The following is a 17,223-nucleotide window of genomic DNA, read 5'->3' on the forward strand; positions in this document are numbered from 1 at the left end:
TATAGTAATTTTTATGTTGTTATTGTTTAAATTATATGCCAGAAATCAAAGTGACTTATCCACCACCTTTACAACCTTACAATATTCTATATTTGTCTATAAATTCAACTTTACCAGAGAGCTTTTAAGTTTTTGTATGCTTCGGTGGTGTTGTCTAGTGTGTTTGTTTCAACTGAAGGAACTTTCAGCAATTCATGTAAGACATGTCTAGTTGTGATGAATTCCTTCAGTTTTTGTTTATATAAGGAGGTCTTATTGCTCCTTCATTTTCGAAGTTCGTTATGCCAAATATAGCATTCTAAGTTGGTGGTTTTTTTTTCTTTCAGCACTTTGAGTATATTATCCCACTCCCTTCTTGTCTACCATGCTTCTGCTAAAAAACCTGCTGACAATCTCATGGGGATTTCCTTGCATGTGATAAGAACTTTTCTTCTTGATGCTTTCAAGATATTCTTTTTGTCTTTGATTTTTGACAGTTTGATTATAATGTGCCTCTTTATGAGCTTCTTTGGGTTCATATTATTAGACTTGTTTAAGCTTCTTGAATTTGAATTTCCATTTCTTTCCTCCAACTTGAGAAATTTTTTCCATTATTTCTTCAAGTAAGCGCTCTGCTCCGTTCTCTCTACTCTATTCTCTCTCTCTGTCTCTCTCTCTCAATCCCTGCCCCTTCTTAAATTCCCATAATGTGTACATCAGTCCACCTGAATGTGTTTGTAAGGCTCTTAGGCCTTCTTTTTGTTCCTCTGACTCAATAATTTCAAGTGACCTATTTTCAAGTTCACCGATTCTTTCTTCTGCTTGGCCAAGTCTGTTGTTGACATTCTGTAATGAATTTTTCAAATCAGTTATCATATACTTGAGATCTAGAATTGTTTCTTTTTAATAATTTCAAACTCTGTTGATATTCTCATTTGGTTCATGCATCATTTCCCTAATTTTGTTTAGTTTTCTATTTGTATTCTCTAATATATTGAGTTTCTTTAAGATGATTATTTTGAACTCTTTGTCAGGTAATACACAGATTTCTGTTTCTTTTTTTTTTTTTTCTTTTATTGTAATTATTATTATTATTATTATTATTATTATACTTTAGGTTTTATGGTACATGTGCCCAATGTGCAGTAAGTTACATGTGTATACATGTGCCATGCTGGTGCACTGCACCCACCAACTCGTCATCTAGCATTAGGTATATCTCCCAATGTTATCCCTCCCCCCTCCCCCCAACCCACAACAGTCCCCGAAGTGTGATGTTCCCCTTCCTGTGTCCATGTGTTCTCATTGTTCAATTCCCACCTATGAGTGAGAATATGCGGTGTTTGGTTTTTTGTTCTTGCGATAGTTTACTGAGAATGATGATTTCCAATTTCATCCATGTCCCTACAAAGGACATGAACTCATCATTTCTTATGGCTGCATAGTATTCCATGGTGTAGATGTGCCACATTTTCTTAATCCAGTCTATCATTGTTGGACATTTGGGTTGGTTCCAAGTCTTTGCTATTGTGAATAATGCGGCAATAAACATACGTGTGCATGTGTCTTTATAGCAGCATGATTTATAGTCCTTTGGGTATATACCCAGTAATGGGATGGCTGGGTCGAATGGAATTTCTAGTTCTAGATCCCTGAGGAATCGCCACACTGACTTCCACAAGGGTTGAACTAGTTTACAGTCCCACCAACAGTGTAAAAGTGTTCCTATTTCTCCACATCCTCTCCAGCACCTGTTGTTTCCTGACTTTTTAATGATCGCCATTCTAACTGGTGTGAGATGGTATCTCATTGTGGTTTTGATTTGCATTTCTCTGATGGCCAGTGATGGTGAGCATTTTTTCATGTGTCTTTTGGCTGCATAAATGTCTTCTTTTGAGAAGTGTCTGTTCATGTCCTTCGCCCACTTTTTGATGGGGTTGTTTGTTTTTTTCTTGTAAATTTGTTGGAGTTCATTGTAGATTCTGGATATTAGCCCTTTGTCAGATAAGTAGGTTGCGAAAATTTTCTCCCATTTTGTAGGTTGCCTGTTCACTCTGATGGTAGTTTCCTTTGCTGTGCAGAAGCTCTTTAGTTTAATTAGATCCCATTTGTCAATTTTGGCTTTTGTTGCCATTGCTTTTGGTGTTTTAGACATGAAGTCCTTGCCCATGCCTATGTCCTGAATGGTATTGCCTAGGTTTTCTTCTAGGGTTTTTATGGTTTTAGGTCTAACATTTAAGTCTTTAATCCATCTTGAATTGATTTTTGTATAAGGTGTAAGGAAGGGATCCAGTTTCAGCTTTCTACATATGGCTAGCCAGTTTTCCCAGCACCATTTATTAAATAGGGAATCCTTTCCCCATTTCTTGTTTTTCTCAGGTTTGTCAAAGATCAGATGGTTGTAGATATGTGGCATTATTTCTGACGGCTCTGTTCTGTTCCATTGATCTATATCTCTGTTTTGGTACCAGTACCATGCTGTTTTGGTTACTGTAGCCTTGTAGTATAGTTTGAAGTCAGGTAGCGTGATGCCTCCAGCTTTGTTCTTTTGGCTTAGGATTGACTTGGCGATGCGGGCTCTTTTTTGATTCCATATGAACTTTAAAGTAGTTTTTTCCAATTCTGTGAAGAAAGTCATTGGTAGCTTGATGGGGATGGCATTGAATCTGTAAATTACCTTGGGAAGGATGGCCATTTTCATGATATTGATTCTTCCTACCCATGAGCATGGAATGTTCTTCCATTTGTTTGTATCCTCTTTTATTTCCTTGAGCAGTGGTTTGTAGTTCTCCTTGAAGAGGTCTTTCACATCCCTTGTAAGTTGGATTCCTAGGTATTTTATTCTCTTTGAAGCAATTGTGAATGGGAGTTCACTCATGATTTGGCTCTCTGTTTGTCTGTTATTGATGTATAAGAATGCTTGTGATTTTTGCACATTGATTTTGTATCCTGAGACTTTGCTGAAGTTGCTTATCAGCTTAAGGAGATTTTGGGCTGAGACAATGGGGTTTTCTAGATATACTATCATGTCATCTGCAAACAGGGACAATTTGACTTCCTCTTTTCCTAATTGAATACCCTTGATTTCCTTCTCCTGCCTAATTGCCCTGGCCAGAACTTCCAACACTATGTTGAATAGAAGTGGCGAGAGAGGGCATCCCTGTCTTGTGCCAGTTTTCAAAGGGAATGCTTTCAGTTTTTGCCCATTCAGTATGATATTGGCTGTGGGTTTGTCATAAATAGCTCTTATTATTTTGAGATACGTCCCATCAATTCCTAATTTATTGAGAGTTTTTAGCATGAAGGGTTGTTGAATTTTGTCAAAGGCCTTTTCTGCATCTATTGAGATAATCATGTGGTTTTTGTCTTTGGTTCTGTTTATATGCTGGATTACATTTATTGATTTGCGTATATTGAACCAGCCTTGCATCCCAGGGATGAAGCCCACTTGATCATGGTGGATAAGCTTTTTGATGTGCTGCTGGATTCTGTTTGCCAGTATTTTATTGAGGATTTTTGCATCAATGTTCATCAAGGATATTGGTCTAAAATTCTCTTTTTTGGTTGTGTCTCTGCCAGGCTTTGGTATCAGGATGATGCTGGCCTCATAAAATGAGTTAGGGAGGATTTCCTCTTTTTCTATTGATTGGAATAGTTTCAGAAGGAATGGTACCAGCTCCTCCTTGTACCTCTGGTAGAATTCGGCTGTGAACCCATCTGGTCCTGGACTTTTTTTGGTTGGTAAGCTATTGATTATTGCCATAATTTCAGCTCCTGTTATTGGTCTATTCAGAGATTGAACTTCTTCTTGGTTTAGTCTTGGGAGGGTGTATGTGTTGAGGAATTTATCCATTTCTTCTAGATTTTCTAGTTTATTTGCATAGAGGTGTTTGTAATATTCTCTGATGGTAGTTTGTATTTCTGTGGGATCAGTGGTGATATCCCCTTTATCATTTTTTATTGCATCTATTTGATTCTTCTCTCTTTTTTTCTTCATTAATCTTGCTAGCGGTCTATCAATTTTGTTGATCCTTTCAAAAAACCAGCTCCTGGATTCATTTATTTTTTGAAGGGTTTTTTGTGTCTCTATTTCCTTCAGTTCTGCTCTGATTTTAGTTATTTCTTGCCTTCTGCTAGCTTTTGAATGTGTTTGCTCTTGCTTTTCTAGTTCTTTTAATTGTGATGTTAGGGTGTCAATTTTGGATCTTTCCTGCTTTCTCTTGTGGGCATTTAGTGCTATAAATTTCCCTCTACACACTGCTTTGAATGCATCCCAGAGATTCTGGTATGTTGTGTCTTGGTTCTCGTTGGTTTCAAAGAACATCTTTATTTCTGCCTTCATTTCGTTATGTACCCAGTAGTCATTCAGGAGCAGGTTGTTCAGTTTCCACGTAGTTGAGCGGTTTTGAGTGAGATTCTTAATCCTGAGTTCTAGCTTGATTGCACTGTGATCTGAGAGACAGTTTGTTACAATTTCTGTTCTTTTACATTTATTGAGGAGAGCTTTACTTCCAAGGATATGGTCAATTTTGGAATAGGTGTGGTGTGGTGCTGAAAAAAATGTATATTCTGTTGATTTGGGGTGGAGAGTTCTGTAGATGTCTATTAGGTCTGCTTGGTGCAGAGCTGAGTTCAATTCCTGGGTATCCTTGTTGACTTTCTGTCTCGTTGATCTGTCTAATGTTGACAGTGGGGTGTTAAAATCTCCCATTATTAATGTGTGGGAGTCTAAGTCTCTTTGTAGGTCACTCAGGACTTGCTTTATGAATCTGGGTGCTCCTGTATTGGTTGCATATATATTTAGGATAGTTAGCTCTTCTTGTTGAATTAATCCCTTTACCATTATGTAATGGCCTTCTTTGTCTCTTTTGATCTTTGTTGGTTTAAAGTCTGTTTTATCAGAGACTAGGATTGCAACCCCTGCCTTTTTTTGTTTTCCATTTGCTTGGTAGATCTTCCTCCATCCTTTTATTTTGAGCCTATGTGTGTCTCTGCACGTGAGATGGGTTTCCTGAATACAGCACACTGATGGGTCTTGAGTCTTTATCCAATTTGCCAGTCTGTGTCTTTTAATTGGACCATTTAGTCCATTTACATTTAAAGTTAATATTGTTATGTGTGAATTTGATCCTGTCATTATGATGTTAGCTCGATGTTTTGCTTGTTAGTTGATGCAGTCTCTTCCTAGTCTCAATGGTCTTTACATTTCGGTGTGATTTTGCAGTGGCTGGTACCGGTTGTGCCTTTCCATGTTTAGCGCTTCCTTCAAGAGCTCTTTTAGGGCAGGCCTGGTGGTGACAAAATCTCTCAGCATTTGCTTGTCTGTAAAGTATTTTATTTCTCCTTCACTTATGAAGCTTAGTTTGGCAGGATATGAAATTCTGGGTTGAAAATTCTTTTCTTTAAGAATGTTGAATATTGGCCCCCACTCTCTTCTGGCTTGTAGGGTTTCTGCCGAGAGATCCGCTGTTAGTCTGATGGGCTTCCCTTTGATGGTAACCCGTCCTTTCTCTCTGGCTGCCCTTAACATTTTTTCCTTCATTTCAACTTTGGTGAATCTGACAATTATGTGTCTTGGAGTTGCTCTTCTCGAAGAGTATCTTTGTGGCGTTCTCTGTATTTCCTGAATCTGAATGTTGGCCTGCCTTCCTAGATTGGGGAAGTTCTCCTGGATAATATCCTGCAGAGTGTTTTCCAACTTGTTTCCATTCTCCCCATCACTTTCAGGTACACCAATCAGACGTAGATTTGGTCTTTTCACATAGTCCCACATTTCTTGGAGGCTTTGCTCGTTTCGTTTTATTCTTTTTTCTCTAAACTTCCCTTCTCGCTTCATTTCATTCATTTCATCTTCCAGGGCTGATACCCTTTCTTCCATTTGATCGCATCGGCTCCTGAGGCTTCTGCATTCTTCACGTAGTTCTCGAGCCTTGGTTTTCAGCTCCATCAGCTCCTTTAAGCACTTTTCTGTATTGGTTATTCTAGTTATACATTCTTCTAAATTTTTTTCAAAGTTTTCAACTTCTTTGCCTTTGGATTGAATATCCTCCCGTAGCTCGGAGTAATTTGATCGTCTGAAGCCTTCTTCTCTCAGCTCGTCAAAGTCATTCTCCGTCCAGCTTTGTTCCGTTGCTGGTGAGGAACTGCGTTCCTTTGGAGGAGGAGAGGTACTCTGGTTTTTAGAGTTTCCAGTTTTTCTGCTCTGTTTTTTCCCCATCTTTGTGGTTTTATCTACTTTTGGTCTTTGATGATGGTGATGTACAGATGGGTTTTTGGTGTGGATGTCCTTTCTGTTAGTTTTCCTTCTAACAGACAGAACCCTCAGCTGCAGGTCTGTTGGAGTACCTGGCCGGCCGTGTGAGGTGTCAGTCTGCCCCTGCTGGGGGGTGCCTCCCAGTTAGGCTGCTCGGGGGTCAGGGGTCAGGGACCCACTTGAGGAGGCAGTCAGCCAGTTCTCAGATCTCCAGCTGCGTGCTGGGAGAACCACTGCTCTCCTCACAGCTGTCAGACAGGGACATTTAAGTCTGCAGAGGTTACTGCTGTCTTTTTGTTTGTCTGTGCCCTGCCCCCAGAGGTGGAGCCTACAGAGGCAGGCAGGCCTCCTTGAGCTGTGGTGGGCTCCACCCAGTTCAAGCTTCCAGGCTGCTTTGTTTACCTAAGCGAGCCTGGGCAATGGCGGGCGCCCCTCCCCCAGCCTCGCTGCCGACTTGCTGCTTGATCTCAGACTGCTGTGCTAGCAATCAGCGAGACTCCGTGGGCGTAGGACCCTCTGAGCCAGGTGCGGGCTATACTCTCCTGGGGCACCGTTTCCTAAGCCCGTCGGAAAAGCACAGTATTCGGGTGGGAGTGGCCCGATTTTCCAGGTGCCGTCTGTCACCTCTGGAAGGGGAACTCCCTGACCCCTTGCGCTTCCCGAGTGAGGCAATGCCTCACCCCTGCTTCGGCTGGCGCACGGTGCGCTCACCCACTGACCTGCGCCCACTGTCTGGCACTCCCTAGTGAGATGAACACGGTACCTCAGATGGAAATGCAGAAATCACCCGTCTTCTGCGTCGCTCGCGCTGGGAGCTGTAGACCGGAGCTGTTCCTATTCGGCCATCTTGGCTCCTCCCCCCAGATTTCTGTTTCTTTAACCCTTTTCCCATTTAGAATAAAAAGTACAGTTCGCTTCCAGTGCTCCTTTAATTTTACATAAACACACTTTTTGACGCTGAAGAAAATCTGACTGGTTTTCAATGTGAAAATAAAATATGAAAACTGTTCCTGGAGTTATTTCTGAACAGAACTAACATCTGAATAGTCTATTTCGGAAAAAATAAATTCATCAAATGAATCCTCAGCCAACAACTGTACAAGAATGATGTTAACTTCACATGTAGGAATGCTATGTTTTCTAGGGTAAGACATTTTCAGTGATGGAGAATTACTATATTTTGTAAATGGAAATACCACTGCTAAAACCAGAATGCTATAAATAGAATGCTGTCTTTTATTTCCAAAGTTAATATGTTAGAGTGATATGACAATAATAATAAAAGTGAGATATTTTGAGGCAAGGTTATCTTGGCATAAATGTTATAGCTGCAAGTGCTGCCAGTGAGTACTCTTCGGGCAAGTAGGAAAAGGGTTAAAATCAGGTACTAGAATTTTTTTTTTTTTGTCTCTTTGATTGGGCCCTGTTTCCCTGTCTCTTTGTATGCTTTATTTTTGTTGACTTTAATGTGAAAAATTAGTCACATCCTTATGGACTGACTTTGTACAGAGGACATTTTTCATAAATAAGCCCAGGTAGAGATTCTAAGAGCCTCTCAAACCTTTTATGGGAATTTGTCTTGTCTGGGCTTGTGCACGTAATTCCTAACTAGTGAAGTTTTCCAGTTTCTTTTTCAGGAACTTGTAGTATCTTGCTGCTCTAGTATCTGTCTGAAATACTGCAGGTTCTCTGATGCTACAAGCCACTGAAATATATTTTGCTCTCAGTGGCACCCAGGTATCCAAAGTATGCCAGATCTCTATCAGATGATACAGAAACTAGTCCCTTGAGCAGCCGCTATAACATATATCCGGAACATTGTGTATATCTTCCACTCTTTTCTTTCCCTCAAAAAGGTGAAGCCATAAGTTGCACTTTTCCTCCTAATTGTGAGCTCTGCCAGCTTGGAAAAAGGGCTGATGTGGCTGAAATGCCCTGCTTTTCTTACCCATTTCAATGAGATCATTCTTGGCTTTGAGCTTGTCTGGGGTACTGTGACTTCCTAAACGGTTTCTGAAGTTGTCTTAATGGCTTTTTGGACCACATATTGTTGTAAAGTGAGTGTGCCTGTGGAGAACAAAGTCTAGGGCTTCCTATTCTGTCACCTTGTTGATGTCACTGTCAATTAATTCTTTTTTATAGTTTTTTTTCTGTCTTTTTACTCTCAAATTGTCTATGCTGTTATATTTGAAGTGAGTGTATTGCAGATAACATATAGTTGGTCATGTTTTTAACCCACTCTGTCAATCTCTATATTTGAATGGAAGTATTTAGACCATTTCTATTTAATATAATTACTGATATGTTAGGGCTTCAGTATACCATATAATTTTTTCTGTTTCCTTTTTTTCTGCCTTCCTGTTACCTGAATTATTATAGTGCTTCCATTTTGATGTGTCAGTAGTGTTTTTAAGTGTACCTCTGCATAATTTTTACAGTTTTTTTAGGTATTACATTGTACCACAACTTATCACATTCTATGAGTGTCATTTTATTACCAGTTCAAGATATATAAAAGCCTTAACTCTCTTTACATCCTTTTACCCTCTCCTATTTATAATTGTGTTAAATATCTCCTCTATACACATTTAGAACCACACCAGACAATGTGATTATAGTAACATCAGCCACTGTTACTATAATCTTTGCTTCAACCATAAAATATACGTTTAAAAATCCAAGAGATGGAAAGCCTATTGTATTTATCCATACTTTTGTTATTGCATTATTTCTTCCTTCTTGATGAACCAAGGTTCATTTCCTTTCTGCATAGGGAAATTCCTTTAGCTACTTTTTTAACAGTAGATTTGGTGTTGAAAAATTCTCATAGTTTATTGCATCTGGAAATTATGGATTTTGATCTTGATTTTGCCTTAATTCTTGAAGGATATTTTCATTGGGTATAGGATTCAGGATTGATAGTTCTTTTCTTTCAGTACTTGAAAAATACTCATTTTTCCTTTTGGCAGGCAGGGTTTCTGATGAAAAATCTGCTGTCATTCAAATTGGTTTGGCCCTATAGGTTAGATGTCATTTCTCTATTGTGGCTTTCCAGATTTTTTTCTTTTAGTGTTTACTGTTCAGAAGTTTGATGATAATTTATCTTGGTATAGATTTATTGGGGTTTGCTCAGCTTCTGGAATCTGAAGGTTCATGTTGTTTTGCTAAATTTGATAAGTTTTCAGCCATTATTTCCTTAATACTTTGCAGTCCCACCCTCTTTCTTCTCTCCTTCCTCATTTATTTCTGCTGACACAGGGAAGGGGCTAAGGAGTGGTAGCTACTAATTACTGCTAGGCAGTGGTGAGAATTCTGGCTCCCCACGGACACCACAGGGGAGGGGTTTCACCTACCATGATTCAAAGCCCCAGCTCCCTACTCTGCTTTATCTGACACTCTGGGAAGTTGGGGGTACCTCATTATACCCTGATAAGGGTGAAAGTCTAAGCTCTTCACTTGGCCTTTACTGGAGTGAGTTGGGGTGGGGCCACATTGTGTGTGTGGGAGGAAGGTGTGTGTGTGTGTATGTGTGTGTGTATATGTGTGTGTGTTGTTGTTAAACCTAAGTAGAGAGATTATTTTCTAAATGTTTTCTGTCTTGATACACTGCCGCTTTCTTCATTCCATGGTTAAAGAGAGCTAGATTTTGTTGGGATTTTTAATTTGTGTTCATTCCCAGTTCTAGGTTACTAGCTTCTTTAGCTCTAATTCTGGGATATGTGAGGCAGAAAGAAAACTTAGAGAACTGACTTCCATGCCATTCTCTAAGACTTAGGGGTCCTACCTGTTCTGACGCTTCTTCACATTTCCCAGTCATCTTATGTTTGTCTTATATGTAATATCCAGAGTTTTTAGTTGTTTAGTGGGAAGAATAGGAAAAAATATATTTACTCTATCTCCCCATTAGCAGATCCCTTAATTACTTTTTAAATCTCATATTTATCATTAGCTATGTCTTTATTTTTGTTCATAATATTAAAACATCAAGTGAGTTGTCATACAAAGGAGTGTTATTTCTGGTGCTGTAAGTTTTGAGAAATATTTAAAATAACCATCTCATACAGATACAGAGCAGTGATTCCTGAATTTGGCAGAAATAGATAAGTGTTTGTAAGGGCCTTTGTAAAGCTAATATTCTGTGATTTCCAATGAAGACTAATATCTCATGACTTCCCAACTTTGACCTTCTCCTGGTGATATAATCTATGCTTTCTTTTTTGTTATTATGTTTCCAATCGTTTGATTATATCCTCTGTCAAGATGAGAATCTTTGGATAGAAGCTATTTCTTATATTTTTACTTTTACTTAAACTATTATTCTGCATAGAACACAATTATGGAAAAGTATCAAGACTCAGTAAACATCTTTTTGTTGACGAACTAATAACTCACAAAATACATCTACTTACCCAGTAATAATAATTTCTGGATATGTTTGTGCTCCAAGGTTCCAAGCTCCTCCACTGATTGGCCACTCCTAAATAGATTATCCAGAAAGAATATATATACATGTTTAAATGGCTTAGAAATTTAAAATGAAAATAGCTTAAAATAATGATAAAAAGTTCACTTAAACAAATAACTGTAAAATAATCAAGAATTAAGTGTGTAGCTGTCTTTTAATTCTTTCATTGGACAAACACCTCTAAATGCACAATTCCATCTCCCTTAAAAATATATATTTTAATCAATCTTACCATTTATATAAACAAATCAAAGAAGTATTTTTAATCGTAAAAATACAGTGTTGCTACATGTGTCATATAGTCTGTGTACCACCAAACTACTGTGGTGCCATTTAACATAGAAGCTATGTAAATAGTGTCTCTTGAAGTTGTCCATCCCAACAGCCCTGGGAGAATAACAGAAATCATAATAGATAATCTGTTGCAATTGTAAATAGTTGAATCTTGTAGTAAACTATAACAAAAAATTCTAGGATGTTATTTAACAAATAACTTTTAATAATTATGTTTCCTAAACCATTAATTAATTAATTAATTATAAACTAGGAAGACCTGAGTCTTTTTATTTTCTTAAAACATATTTTTTCATCTAAAATAAAGGTTACATCTTATGACTCAAATATATATTAGTATAAGTACATACTTAGTATATAAATGTACATAATAGATAAGTATATCTTAGTATATAATTATATACCTTCTGTATAAGAAATTATATTTCTATAGGCTTAAAGCTATGTAGCATTTAGAAAATTTGAATTTAAGAAGTTATGTCTTTAATAGATGTTGGCTTATAACTTAAAAAGAATTTAGTTAAGTCCTTCTATATACAATGTAAGAAAATAAAGTAATGGGAAAAAGTATGATCATGTGATATGAATACAAGAAAAGTTATTTATAATTTCTACTTTTACCTTATTACTGTATCCTTGTTTTTTATGCTTGACTCCTATAGAATACAGTACTAGAATCAAATCCGGAGGACAATCTGCAAAGTATGCTGTGCATGTAACTGGTGATTCGTGAATGTCCATGGGATATGGATTTTCAAAGATTGGAAAACTAATAGATAAAGACAATATATCAGTGTTATTTTACAAAGAAAAAAGTAGAAAATAATTTTGATAAAGTAAGCCCTAAAATGTCTCTAAACATTACTATAAATTTTGCTTCTTTTTTAAGTACCATAAAACAAGAATTGTATGAACAAAAATGCTTTTTGTAATAATAATTTATAAAATGTAATATTAATACTAGTAAAATTTTACTCAAGCTCAAAATTAACTTCTCATAATTCTAACATTCCACAGTGGCATTGCTTTGCTAATATAGATACAATGAATTCTATTAATCTGAAACTATTATATAACAAGTTTACTTAGTTAATTCATTAAAAATAAACTAAGCACTTTACCTATATACAATGGTAAATATTTATTTAGTATCCTTATAAATATTAAAATATAAGTAAATTTTGACTTTCTTTCAATGGGAGTGCTATGGTTTGGATGTTTGTCCCCTCCAAACCTCATCTTGAAATTTAGTCCTCAGTGTTGGAGGTGGAGCCTAATGAGAGGTGTTTGGCTTATGGGGCAGATCCTTCATGAATTGATTAATGTCCTGTCCTGGAGGTGAATGAGTTCTCCCTTTTTGTTCCTGTGAGAGCTGGTTGTTAAAAAGAGCCTGGAGCCTCCTCCTTCTCGCTTGTTTCTTCTTTCATCATGTAATCTCTGCACACACCAGCTCAGCCTCCCTTCACCTTTCACCATGAGTGAAAACAGCTGAGGTTCTCACCACATACAGATGCCCAATCTTGTAAACAAAATAAACTTTAAAAAAAAAAAAATTACTAGCATCAGGTATTCCTTTATAGTAACACAAAACAGACTAAGACAGAAAATTAGTACTGAGGAGCGGGATGTTGCTATAAAGATACCTGAAATTGTGGAAGCACTTTAGAAATGAGTGATGGGTAGAGGTCGGAAGAGTTTGGAGAGCTCAGAAGATAAAAGGATGAGGGAAAGTTTGGAACTTCTTAGAGATTGGTTAAGTAGTTGTGACCAAAATACTGACAGAAATATGGGCAGAAAAGGCCATGCTAATGAGGTCTCAGACAGAAATTAGGAACTTATTGGAACTGGAGCAAATATCCCCATTGTTGCACTGTAGCAAAAAACCTGGCTGCATTGTTGCATTGTAGCAGAGAATTTGGCTGCATTATGGAAGGCTAGCCTTAAGAGAGATGACCTAGAGTATCTGGAAGAAAAAAATTCTAAGCAGCAAAGTGCTCAAGAAGTGGCATTGTTACTTTTAACAGCTTACACTAAATTATGTCCATAATGGAATCACCTAAAGGAAGAATCTATAATTAAAAGGGACATAGAGCATTAATATTTGAAAAATTTGCAACCTGGCCATGTGGTAGTAAAGAAAAGAATGTTTTCAGGAGAGGAATCTAAGCAACTACTTGCTAAAGAGATTAGCATGACCAGTAAGAGAGCAAGGTATTAATAGTCAAGACAATGGACAAAAGGTGCTTCAGAAATCTTTGAGGCCACCCATCCCATCACAGTCACAGGAGCCTAGGAGAACAGAATGGCTTTGGGGGACAGGCCTAGGGCACCACTGCCCTGTGCCCCTTTGGGTCACTGTTCCTCACATCCCTACAACTCCAGCTCCCACTATGGCTCAAATGGACCCAGCTACTGCTGGGGTTCCTGCTCCAGAGGGCACAAGCCATAGCCTTGGTGGCATCCACATGGTGTTAAGTCTGCAGGCGCCCAGAACACAAGAGCCATGGAAGCTTGGCAGCTGCCCCCTAGATATCAGAGGATATATCAAAAAGCCTGGGTGTCCATGCTGAAACCTGCCACATAGGCAGAGCCACGAGCAGTGTGCAACCTCACTCTGGAAAAGACTCAGGCATTCAACTCCAACATATGAAAGCAGCCACATGGGCTGTGCACAGCAAAAACATGGGGACAGGACTGCCAAGGCCTTGGGAGCCCACCCCTTGCACCAATGTTCCCAGGATGCAGGACATGGAGTCAAAGAAGATTATTTTGGAGCTTTAAGATTTAATGTCTACTCTGCTGTGTTTTAAAGCTGCATGAGACTTGTTACACCTTTCTACTGGAATGGAAATGTTTACCCAATACCTATACAACCATTTTTACCTTGGAAGTAAAGAACTTGTTTCATATTTTATAAGCTTACAGCTGAAAGTAACTTACTTTGTGTCTCAGATGAGACTTTGGACTTTGAACTTTTGAATGGATGTTAAAATGAATTAAGACTTTTGAGACTATTGGAAAGGAATGATTGTATCTTATATGTGAGGACATGAGTTTTGGGGATTCAGGTGAAGAATGCTATGATCGGGATGTTTTTCCCCTTCACAGGAGCAGATTCCTCATGAATAGATTAATGTCTTCCCTTAAGGACGAGTTCCCACTCTTAGTTCCCATGAGAGCTGGTTGTTTAAAAAAGCCTGAAACCTGTCCCCTCTCTCTCTTGCTTTCTTTCTCACCATGTGATTTCTGCAAACTCTGACTTCCCTTCACATTCTGAGATGAGTAGAAACAGCCTGAGACCCTCAACAGATACAGACACTCAACCTTGGACTTCCCAGACATCAGAATTGTGAGCCAAACAAATAATTTTTCTTTATAAATTATCTAGCCTTGAGTATTCCTTTATAACAATATAAAAGGGACTAAGACAAAGAGGTAATATATAGGAAATTTTTAAATTTTTTTGCAGGAATAATGAAAAGATATGTGTCATATGTAGGTTTGTATATATGTGACTGTGTATATCTAAAAGATCATTTCCTATGTAAACTAGAGAACATAGTTGGAATGAAGACTTATGGATGTAAGAATTTTCATATCCTCAAGCCTACTATAATCTTAAAAAGGAAACGAGTACAGAATCAAATTTAAAATTCCTGTAGCTATTTAGAACATCATATGTACAAGGCACTGTACTAGGAGAAAATTAGTATTATTCTATGCTGTATCTGTTCCAGGTCTGTGTCATCCTATAACTTCTGACACACTGTGTTTTTTAGGGTAGGAGGTGCTTGTTACAAAACAGTTTTTTGCCATATTATTAGGAGCTTAATTAAAAAATTAGGAGTTTAGTCCAGTCTCCAGAGAATATAGTGTGTGTGTGTGTGTGTGTGTGTGTGTGTGTTCTGGCAGGAGTTCTCTTTCTACCAATCTGAAGTGTTGCAGATAGTATCCCAAATAAGAATAGTTATATATGCAAAATCAGGTAAAGGAACAACTCATGTCTAGTTAAGTGACAAGTAGGTTAAACTAGAGGTACCAGAGGTTAAACTAGATATATCAGAGATTCTCTGTTTGAGAGTAGAAATTATTAATATTTCTAAGATTACAGAGTTAGAAGATAAATGGATCCCCTTGAAGACCAGGCCTACAATTTAGAATTTGATAATAGCAAGAGGTAACGATAATACGCTCCTGAAAAAGTGAAATATTGTGAAAATTTTTGAGAAAAATTATTTTAATACATTGGCAAAGAGTAGGCAAAAAGATATTAAAAAGAGAAATAATAACTAAAAATTTACTAGAGGAATTTAGACATAAAGAAATCAAGAATAGAAATAATTTGTAAACCCTAATGCTTGCCTTTGGGTTGGGGATTAAATGGAAAGAAAAAGATAAAAAGAAAAAAAATTGAAAAAGATTCCAAAGTTACAACTTGTTTAACATTCAATATAGCTGAGAGGTAACCATTTGGAGGGAAACAGAACATACTCAGTTTTTGACATGTTAAATTTCACGTAATAACCAATGAAATGGGAATGCCACATAGATTTTAATACATGCTAAAGAAGGTAAATGTTAGATGAAAACTTGCAAACAAAATGTTAATTCACATACTTATATAGGGTAATGAAAAGCACAAGAATGTATGTATACATAAAATGGTAACTTTTATGTTATACATAGTCTATCACAATAAAACAAAATTTAAATGAAAGTATATACATATATATATTGAAGAAAGTGGGCATGAAAGCTAAAGTATAATGGGCCTGCAAAGATGTTAGATACTTAGACAAAGTACGAGTAACCAACAAATATGACGTAGAAAGAAGAGTTGAGTACCAATGAGATTAGAAGAGTACGTTTTAATAAGACTCATATTAGAACTTCTTAGAGGAATAAGCATAAATCCTTACATCTACCCAAAAAGTGTAATGTTGATAAATAGGGCAGTTAAGCAGAATTCCCAGTTATGATGATTTAATGGCCCAAATCCTACATCCCTTTCAAAATACTGAGAATATCTGCAAATTAGTATGAGGAAGAACCCTGGATCTTACATTTACAAACAACTTGAAGAGTAGAATTTGGACTGATTTATTCAACAAAAATTTATTGAGAGCTGACTCCATGTGGAGACAGAGCCCCTCCTCCATGGAGCCTACAGCCTAGTGCGGAGACAATCTTTAAGCAACAGCAAATAGAAAATTGTATCTGTGTCAAAAGCTATGAAGAGAGAAATGTGGGGGGCATGAGAGCTCATACTAGAATATGTGGCCAAATTATATAATGATTTTTTTTAAAATAAGGAAGTGATATCAGACTTGAGAATCTTACAGATATTAATAAGAAGAAAAAATGAAGAGAAAGTTATTCCAGGCCAAGGAGAGACAACTTACAAAATTGTGTTACAAATATATGAGGCTAAAAGATCAGTGTGTGAAGAACATATAATGATGGAAATTAGTTTCATGCTATTACCATTATAATAAAAATGTATAGTTAGATTTTTACTGACAATGTAAAGGAGTGGAGAGCACCACTATTATAGCATTATTCTACAGTTGTTTCAATTGCCTGTAACATAATGAAAAAGGAAAAAAAGTAAAAGAAGGCCCCTGTCTTCTCTGCCCCTGAGATTCTGGTCTTCTGTGTTGTCTGCAGCAGTAGTGCAATAATACTTTTATCATGTGTCATTTTCCATTACTCAGCTATCACATTGTACAAGTTTTCATAATGATTGATTTTCTTTAAGGAAACAACAAAAATGTGATCAATTTTATGTGTCCTGAGTCTCCAATGCTTCTGTTCAAACATCAGGTGCTGCCTTTAAGTTGTCTCACAATTTTTTCAGTGTTTCCCAAATTCTTCTGGTTTCATTTTCACCATTGAACCAAAGTGCATTTCTGTAATTCTAGCAAACCAATATTCACACAAAGAATATTTCCTATCTAAAGAATACAAATGCCAATAATCTAAAATAAATAGTGTGTGAAAGTGTTAATTTGTACATGGATAACTTACTTGCTTTGTGTCAGATCAACTACAATGAGATCTTTCTCCAGAAGTACTACAACAGCATAGGGTTCTTGAAATTCTACAAGTAAAAACAAAAAAATGAAAAGTTTTCATATTGTATATACTATAAAATCAGCACAATTGCATTTCCTTTATCCCTATACAAATATTATTTAAATGATGTGAGAAGACCAAACTGTAAGCCAAAGTA

General features: G+C 37.0%; 1 protein-coding gene across 6 annotated transcripts in view; it reads right to left on the minus strand.

The window, feature by feature from the left end:
* STXBP5L (syntaxin binding protein 5L) overlaps positions 1-17,223 on the minus strand; it is a 491,711-nt gene that overhangs the window by 185,154 nt on the left and 289,334 nt on the right. For all 6 annotated transcript variants that reach the window (XM_024244879.3, XM_024244878.3, XM_054551430.2 and 3 more), the window contains 3 exons: positions 17,019-17,091; positions 11,613-11,760; positions 10,642-10,709 (listed from right to left, as the gene is read on the minus strand). In XM_024244879.3, coding sequence (XP_024100647.3) covers positions 10,642-10,709; positions 11,613-11,760; positions 17,019-17,091 — 289 coding nt within the window. The remainder of the gene's footprint in view (positions 1-10,641; positions 10,710-11,612; positions 11,761-17,018; positions 17,092-17,223) is intronic.

Source organism: Pongo abelii, chromosome 2 (genome assembly GCF_028885655.2).
Source record: "Pongo abelii isolate AG06213 chromosome 2, NHGRI_mPonAbe1-v2.0_pri, whole genome shotgun sequence".
Lineage (NCBI taxonomy): Eukaryota > Metazoa > Chordata > Mammalia > Primates > Hominidae > Pongo > Pongo abelii.